Genomic DNA, 7,957 nt, shown 5'->3' with positions numbered 1-7,957 from the left:
AAGGGCGGCTCAAACACAGCACTTGCTTAAGAAACCTGTTTCAAGATCTTCCGCCAGAGCCACAGGTGTCCCCACAGATTTCCTGAGGCGAGACGGGGAGCAGAGCAAACGCCCAGAGAGGTAGGAACGGGGCGAGGCCGGCCCGGGCGCGGCCTCAAGGCACGGTGCCCGCCGGGCGCGGGCGGGCGGGCTTGGGGAGCGGCCGCCAAGCCGGCCTCCGCAGGGCCCCGCGGCCTGGAGAGGCCCCGGGCGGCAGGGCGCGGTGGCCGCGGGCCTCAGTAATGTCTCAGGTTGAAGAAGCCCACGCTGGTGGGGGACTCCTTCACGGTGACCGTGATGAGGTTGGCGGTGACGTCGGTGACGAAGACGTGCTCGATGAGGCTGCGGGGCGGCTTCCAGTCCTGGCTGGTCTGGACGGACACTGAGAGGTTGCGCTGGGCGCCGGGGGGCGAGGCCGCGTCGGGGTCCGAGTCGGAGCTGCTGTTCTCCTCGCCCGTGCTCATCTCGGACAGCGCGGCCGCCTTGCGGGCTTCCCCTGGGGCCGGGTGGCCCTCCTGCCCACTGGGGGCCGAGCCGCCCTTGGCACAGTCCCTCTTGGCCGCCGGGGTGGGCGGAGCGGCTGCCCTGCAGGCCTGCTTCTCGCTCTTGCTGCTGTTGGGGGGCGCGCCGCCCCCGCTCCCCAGGGTGAGGCCAGCCCCGGCGCCCTTCCCGCTGGCCGGGCCGGCGGCAGGGACGCCCTTGGTGGCCGCGGCGTGGCGGGCCACTGTGCCCACCCCCGGCGTGCCGTTCTTCACGCTCTGTAAGTCCAAGATCTGGAGGCTGAGCTCCTGGGGAGGTGCAGGCTGGGGGCCCAGGCACCCCGCAGGGACTTTGCTGCCGCTGTGGAGGTGGGGGGGTCCCCCTGTGCTCCCTGACTTCTGCTCCACAGCCCCGCTGCTGGGGGCCTTTAGGACTTTGCTTCCTGGCGCGCTGACCCCTAGCTCCCCCTTCTGCGTCCTCACCTTGAGGTCCAGCCCCAGGCCGCACTTGCTGGCGGTCTGGGCCTTGAGGGCCAGCCTGCTGGCGGCCTGGGCCTGGCTCTGGCTCATGCGGTTCATGTAGTGCACGATGGAGCTCTGCCAGCTGATGCCGCCCCGGCTGGGGCTGCCGGCCATGCCCTTCATCAGGCTGGCCAGGTTCTCCGGGGTGGCCATGGCACTGGGGCCGCCACAGGCCTCTTTGGCGTGGGCCTTCAGGGCAGCCAGGCCGGCCACGGGTGAGCTGAGAGGAGGGGGCAGCTTGCCCGCCGGCGCGCCCAGGTCCTTGCGGGCAGTCTTCAGCACCTTGGCCAGGCTCACCGGCCGCCGGGCCGCCTTCTGCTCCGGGGGCAGGGGCTTGCGGCCCCGCTTCTTCCGGGCGGGGTCTTTCAGCTCGGGCTTGGCCACCAGGATCTGGGCCTTCTTCTGGGGCACGGGGTGGGTCTCGCGGCCCCGGGGGCCCCGCTTGGCGTCTAAGTCGCTGTCGTCCTCTTCATCTGAGGACGAGGAGGAAGAGGTGGTAGAGGAGGAGGAGCTGCTGGACTTGGATTTGGAGGGGGCGTCGGGTTCCTGGGGGACAAGGGAGGTGTGTGTCAGCACGGCCCCCGGAAGCCGGGGCTGCCGTGGCTCCGGCCAGGAGCGCGGGCCCAGCCAGTCCCCAGAGCCGCCAGGAGGAGAGCTGGACATGGGACGGAGACGGCAAGCCGGGGGTCAAGGCCCACCTACATGACCCCGGCGCTGTCAGCTTCCAGGGTCACCGCAGCTCTCCAGCACTGCCCGAGGGGGGCAGCCGCGGAGAGCGAGGGTGGGGTGCCCGAGGGTTGAGAGGCAGCGAGCACAACCTCTGAGACCCCAGCAAGCAGACCCCTGCTTCCCACCTGCCCGTCTTCAGGCCTGGCCACAGGAGCTGCCAGCACCCAGCGCAGCCCTGGCCACCCACCGCGGGTGCAGGCGCACCCTCCAGCCTCAGGACCAGCATTTTCACAGGTGCTCAGGGAGACAGAGCTGGGTCCCTGGGGCGAAGCTCCAAGGCCTGCACTGGGGGCCCCTGCAACCTGGAAAGCTCTCAGGTTTCCAGGTCAGCCAGCCCCAACGTCAGGTCCGTGGCCCCCCACGCTGGCCACCCTGGCCGGCCAGCGCCACCTCTCAACATGAACACTGCATCTCCCCAGACAATCCGGGGTCCCCAGGCGGTCCGGGCCCGGCATCCTGCTCGAAAGGAAGGTCTCGAAGATAAGGAGGGCAGGGTAGCCAGGACAGTGCGGCTCACAGCCTCCGGGGCGGCTTGGTGAGGAGTGACCAGGCTCTTGGCCACCAGCGTCTGGCTCCAGGGCCCTAGGGCAGCGACCCCGAGGAAGGACTAGACACACGCCCCACTCTATGGCCTGGATGCGCCACCGTCCTCAGAGCTGCCGGGGGAGCAGGGCCCACAGACCCGGGCGTGCGAGCCCCTGGGCGCAGCGAAGCCCCTCTCGCCAGCCTCTGCGGCTCGGTCCCGGATGGCACAGGCTCACGGCCCCTCCCCCACCCTCCACACCCACGTCAGGTGAAGCTTCACCGCAAGTAGCCGCCCCCAGCACCCACCGTCTGCGAGCGTCCCGCTCTCCGCGCTCTCCCAGGAGTCACCGGGAGGAAGAGAGGGTCGTGGTCAGCGGGCGAGGGGCCCTGCTCCGGGCGGGCAGGAGTGGCGGGCCCGGGTCTCCCAGGCCAGGGGAAACCCTGCCAGCCCCATTCCCCAAAGCCCCGAGCCTCCCCCCTCCTCCACACTGCTGGCGCGGGCTGGAACCCCAGCCCACAGTGGCCGCGCGGGGGCCACTGGTCACCCACCTTGAGCTTGGAGTGCCGGCTGCAGGAGGTCACCGCGTGCTTCCTTGGCCGGCCCCGCGGCCGCTTGCCCCTCTTGCGGTTGTGAGCCTCCTTCTCCTGCTCCCTGCAGACAGCAGCTGTGAGGGCGGGTGCCACGCAGGCCCCCTCCCCACAGGGAGCCCAAGGCCCCTGACATTCGGGCCGGTGGACGCTGAGCACGCCCTGGTGAAGGACACCTCCCGGGCAGGCTCCGTCCCCCCTGCCCCTGGCGTGTGTGTGGCGTGTGTCTAGTCCTTCCTTGGGGTCGCTGCCCTAAGCCCCTGCCCCCACCCCCCAACACCGGTCGGTTTGATTTTCACCTCCACCTGCTTTATTGGCATAGGGGTGCCGGCAAGCGGCGATCCCAGCAAAGCCGGGAAATGAACAGTTTCCTCTCACCAAACCCACGGACAACAACCCTGGGTCAATCCCCGCCACTCTCTGCAGGAGACTGGCCGCTCGGAGGCAGTGCCCACTGGACAGCGCAGCTCCTTTCTGACACGGGCACCCACAGACCCCAAACTCAGCGCCCCCAGCCCGAGCAAGGGCCAGCTCCTATTGCCGGAGGGGTCATGGTGTGGGCGCAGAGGGTGCGCACCCCCGCCTCTGCTCCACGCCACCCCCGCGGTCCTGGGTGGCTCCACTCGTTGTCTGCTGTGTGGCTACAACCAAGTGTGAGTGGGGGACATGGCGCCCCAATCTCAGCCAGGTCTCTCTCTGCTTCTCCCCAGGGCCTTCTGAGGACACCCAGGATGTCCTATTACAGCAAAAAGAGGGGGCAGAGCTCGAGCAGCCAGAGAACAAGCTGGAAAAGATCCAGGGCAGCTCGGTCACCTGCCCCCTCCACAGGGCACCCCGGTCTTAAGCCCCTGCCCCCAGCAAGCTCCTGGCCTCCCTCCAACACCCCCGGCCCCGAGCAGTTCCCGAAGGCCTCTCTCTTGGTCGGAGTCGCCCACCTGAAACCAGGAACAACATCTAGAATTACAGAAGCAAATCCGGCCCCTGGGACAGCCAGGGGTCCCAGGGTCTCCCCGGGGCACCCTGTCTCACAGCCTGTCCCAAGCACAGCCAAGCCAGCCGTGCTGTGTGTCCCAGCGCCCTCTCTGGGCCCCCCGCCCCATGCGGGCCTGCTCAGGCAGCTGGGAGCCCAGGGCCTTTCCGGAAGGAAGGCCGGCCTGCCAGTGCGCCCTGGGCAGGGCCGAAGCAGCACTTCCTCAGGTCTGGGCTGGAGAGGGCCGCTGGGGAGGGGCTCATCCGGAATCCCGAGGCCTGCTCCACCTTTACGTATCGCCATGGAGACTGCGCGTGGGACCTGGTGGCGGCCGCAGAGTGGCCTGGGACCCCGGCTCAAGCCCAGAAGCACCGGCCTGCAGGGCCAAGTGGCCGCCTGCCCTCCCCTCCCCGCGCTGTTGACGCTCACTTCTTCTGGAAGGCCAGGAGCAGCCTCGGGTCCAGGATGTTCTCCTCGGGCTCCCAGCTGTTGTGTCTGGAAAGCAAGGAGCAGGGTGTTCAGAGCCTCAGGCAGCCTGGGGCCGCTTCCCGGGGTCCCCCTGGGCTCTGACCCGCGGGCGGCACGGCCCTGGGGTGCTGCTGCAGAATCCAACAGGTCCCCCCACACCGGGGTGAGCTCCCCGCATGGGAGGGCCCTGAATGCAGCGCCCTATTCTCCGAGTCGCAGAAAGAGCAGCACCTCCACCCCAGTTGCCGCGGGGGGGCGGCCGTCTCCCCGGAGCTGAACAAACCCGGGGGAAGGGGAGTCGCCGGGGAAGCCCCCGCCTGGCCGCGAGCCAGCGGGCGAGGGAGGCTCGTCCGGGGCGCGGGGGCCGGGGAGCCGGAGGCAGAACAATGTGGCCGCCCCGGAGCGCGGCCCGGCCCGGGAGGGGAGCGCGGGGCGCGGGCGGCGAGGGGGGGTCCGGGCCGCGCGGGGGGGGGGGGGGGGCGGGCGGCGCCCCCGGCCCCGGGATGAGGCGGGAGCGGAGCCGCGTCCGCCGGCGGGAATCTCAGGTTACCCGGGGCGGGGCGGGGCGCGGGGGGAGCGCGGGGCGGGGGACCGGCCGGGGGCGGGGGGCGGGGGCGCCCCGCGGGCTCGTAAACAAAGGGCGGCCGCGCGCGGACCCCCGGGACCCGCCAACTTCCCGCCCGGCAGCGCCGCCCGGCCCGACGCGCCTCCCGGGGCCGGGGCGGGGGCGGGGCCGGGGTCGGGGCGGGGGCCGGGGCCGGGGCCGGGGCCGGGGCGGGGGCCGGGGACTCACTTGGAGGACCAGCCGCGCCACTTGACCAGGTACTCCAGCTTGCCCTGCGGGAGAGAGAGGCGTGAGCCGCGGCGCGCGGGCGCGGGCGGGCGGGCCGGGGCGCACGCACCTTGCGCAGCCGCTTGCTCAGGATGCACTCGGCGGCGAAGACCTGCTCGCCCACGCTGCTCAGCTCCTCCATGCTGCCCGGCCCGGCTCCCCGCCCGCCCGGCCCGGCGCCCGCGCCCGCCGCCGCCCGCGCCCGCCGACACAAAGCGCCGCCCCCGCCCGCCGCGGCCCGCCCCGCGCACGCGCGCCGCCGCGCCCCGGCCCCGCCCCCGGCCCGCCCCCGCCGCCCCGCGCGGCCCGGCCAATGAGCGCCCGGGGGCGGGCCGCGCCGGGCCAATGCGCGCCCGGGGGCGGGGCCGGGCGGGCCGGGGCGGGGCGGGCCGCGCGCGCATTGTTCCCGCGGGCTCCCGGGGCGGGGGCCGGGCGGCGCGGGGAGCCGGGGGCGGGCCCGGGCGCCGGCGGGAGCCCGCGGGAGGAGGGGGCGCCGGGGATGCGGGCCCCGGGCCGCCCCGACCCCACTCTGCCCCCGGGGCGCGCCCGGCCTGCGCGGACCCCGCTCCCCGGGCCGGTGGCCATTGTTCCGGCCGGCGCGGCGGGGCGGGGCGGGGCGGGGCGGCGGGGCGGGGCGGGGGGCGACCCGGCGGCCGCCTCCCGCCGGGGTCTCCCAGGGCCTCTGCTGGGGCGCGCCGGCCGCCGCCCGCGCTCTGGCCCGGGGCGGCGTGTCCTCGGCCCCGGCGGGCCTCCGGCTTGCGCGGGAGCAAAGCGGCCCGGGGCTGGGGAGGCGCGGGAGACGAAGGTTGGGGTGCGGCGTCGGGGCGCGGCGGCCCAACCCCCCCAAAGGCGAGAGGGGAGAGTGCACCCCCGGAGGCAGCCGCCCCGGTGCTCGCAAATGAGCTGAGGAAAGTGGAAGCCGCCCCGAGCTTAGGACGACCACGGCTTTCAATGTGTGCTGCCTCCTTCATGAAGGGTGTGCTTGTGCGTGTGTGGAGTGTGTGTGTGTGCAGTGTGTGTGTGGTGTGTGGAGTGTGTGTGGAGTGTGTGTGTGGAGTGTGTGTGTGGAGTGTGTGTGGAGTGTGTGTGTGGAGTGTGTGTGGTGTGTGGAGTGTGTGTGGAGTGTGTGTGTGGAGTGTGTGTGTGGAGTGTGTGTGGTGTGTGGAGTGTGTGGAGTGTGTGTGGAGTGTGTGTGTGGGGTGTGTGGAGTGTGTGTGGAGTGTGTGTGTGGTGTGTGGAGTGTGTGTGTGGAGTGTGTGTGTGTGGAGTGTGTGTGGAGTGTGTGTGGAGTGTGTGTGGGGTGTGTTATGTGGAGTATGTGTGTGGAGTGTGTGTGGGGTGTGTGTGTGGAGTGTGTGTGTGGCGAGTGTGTGGAGTGTGCGTGTGTGTGGAGTGTGTGTGTGGAGTGTGTGGAGTCTGGAGTCTGTGGAGTGTGTGTGTGGGGTGTGTGTGTGGCGCGTGCGTGTGGGGTGTGTGGAGTGTGTGTGTGTGGTGTGTGTGTGGCGTGTGTGTAGAGTGTGTGTGTGGAGTGTGTGTGGGGTGTGTGTGGGGCGTGTGTGGGGTGTGTGTGGAGTGTGTGTGGGGGTGTGTGGGGTGTGTGTGGAGTGTGTGTGTGGAGTGTGTGTGTGGGGTGTGTGTGGGGGTGTGTGTGGAGTGTGTGTGTGGAGTGTGTGCGTGGAGTGTGTGTGGCGCGTGTGTGGAGTGTGTGTGTGGTGTGTGTGGCGTGTGTGTGGCACGTGTGTGTGGAGTGTGTGTGGGGTGTGTGTGTGGCGCGTGTGTGTGGAGTGTGTGTGGCGTGTGTGTGGGGTGTGTGTGTGGAATGTGTGTGTGGGGTGTGTGTGGAGTGTGTGTGGGGTGTGTGTGTGTGGCGTGTGTGTGGCGCGCGTGTGTGGAGTGTGTGTGGGGGGTGTGTGGGGCGTGTGTGTGGAGTGTGTGTGGCGCGTGTGTGTGGAGTGTGTGTGTGGTGTGTGTGGCGTGTGTGTGGCGCGTGTGTGTGGCGTGTGTGTGGCGCGTGTGTGTGGAGTGTGTGTGGGGTGTGTGTGGAGTGTGTGTGGCGTGTGTGTGGGGTGTGTGTGGGGTGTGTGTGGAGTGTGTGTGTGGCGTGTGTGTGGCGTGTGTGGGGTGTGTGTGGCGTGTGTGTGGTGTGTGTGTGTGGCGTGTGTGTGTGGAGTGTGTTTGGGTTTGTGTGTGGAGTGTGTGGTGTGTGTGGAGTGTGTGTGTGGGGTGTGTGGGGTCTGTGTGGGGTGTGTGTGTGGGGGGTGTGGAGTGTGTGTGGCGTGTGTGTGTGGCGTGTGTGTGTGGCGTGTGTGTGGCGCGTGTGTGTGGAGTGTGTGTGTGGTGTGTGTGGCGTGTGTGTGGCGCGCGTGTGTGGGGTGTGTGGGGCGTGTGTGTGGAGTGTGTGTGGCGCGTGTGTGTGGAGTGTGTGTGGGGTGTGTGTGTGGAGTGTGTGTGTGGCGCGTGTGTGTGGAGTGTGTGTGGGGTGTGTGTGTGGGGTGTGTGTGGAGTGTGTGTGTGGCGTGTGTGTGGCGTGTGTGTGGAATGTGTGTGTGGCGTGTGTGTGGAGTGTGTGTGTGGCGTGTGTGGGGTGTGTGTGGCGTGTGTGTGGTGTGTGTGTGTGGTGTGTGTGTGTGGCGTGTGTGTGGAGTGTGTTTGGGTTTGTGTGTGGAGTGTGTGGTGTGTGTGGAGTGTGTGTGTGGGGTGTGTGGGGTGTGTGTGGGGTGTGTGTGTGGGGGGTGTGTATGGGGGTGTGTGTGGCGCGTGTGTGTGGCGTGTGTGTGGGGTGTGTGTGTGGAGTGTGTGTGGGGT

The 7,957-nt window shown here is 70.0% G+C and overlaps 1 protein-coding gene across 1 annotated transcript; it reads right to left on the bottom strand.

Moving 5' to 3' along the window:
* Positions 1-275: 275 nt before the first annotated feature.
* Positions 276-5,294, bottom strand: CBX2 (chromobox 2; the record flags this gene model as incomplete). Its single annotated transcript, XM_084236529.1, has 5 exons — positions 276-1,586; positions 2,844-2,946; positions 4,282-4,347; positions 5,114-5,157; positions 5,223-5,294. The coding sequence occupies 5 exons, from the start codon at positions 5,292-5,294 to the stop codon at positions 276-278; spliced, it is 1,596 nt and encodes a 531-aa protein (XP_084092655.1).
* Between the last annotated feature and the right edge of the window lie 2,663 nt (positions 5,295-7,957).

This window comes from Talpa europaea (assembly GCF_964194135.1).
Source record: "Talpa europaea genome assembly, chromosome: 7".
NCBI lineage: Eukaryota > Metazoa > Chordata > Mammalia > Eulipotyphla > Talpidae > Talpa > Talpa europaea.
The sequence above is the reverse complement of the archived record's forward strand: the minus strand, read 5'-3'. Positions and strand labels throughout refer to the sequence as shown.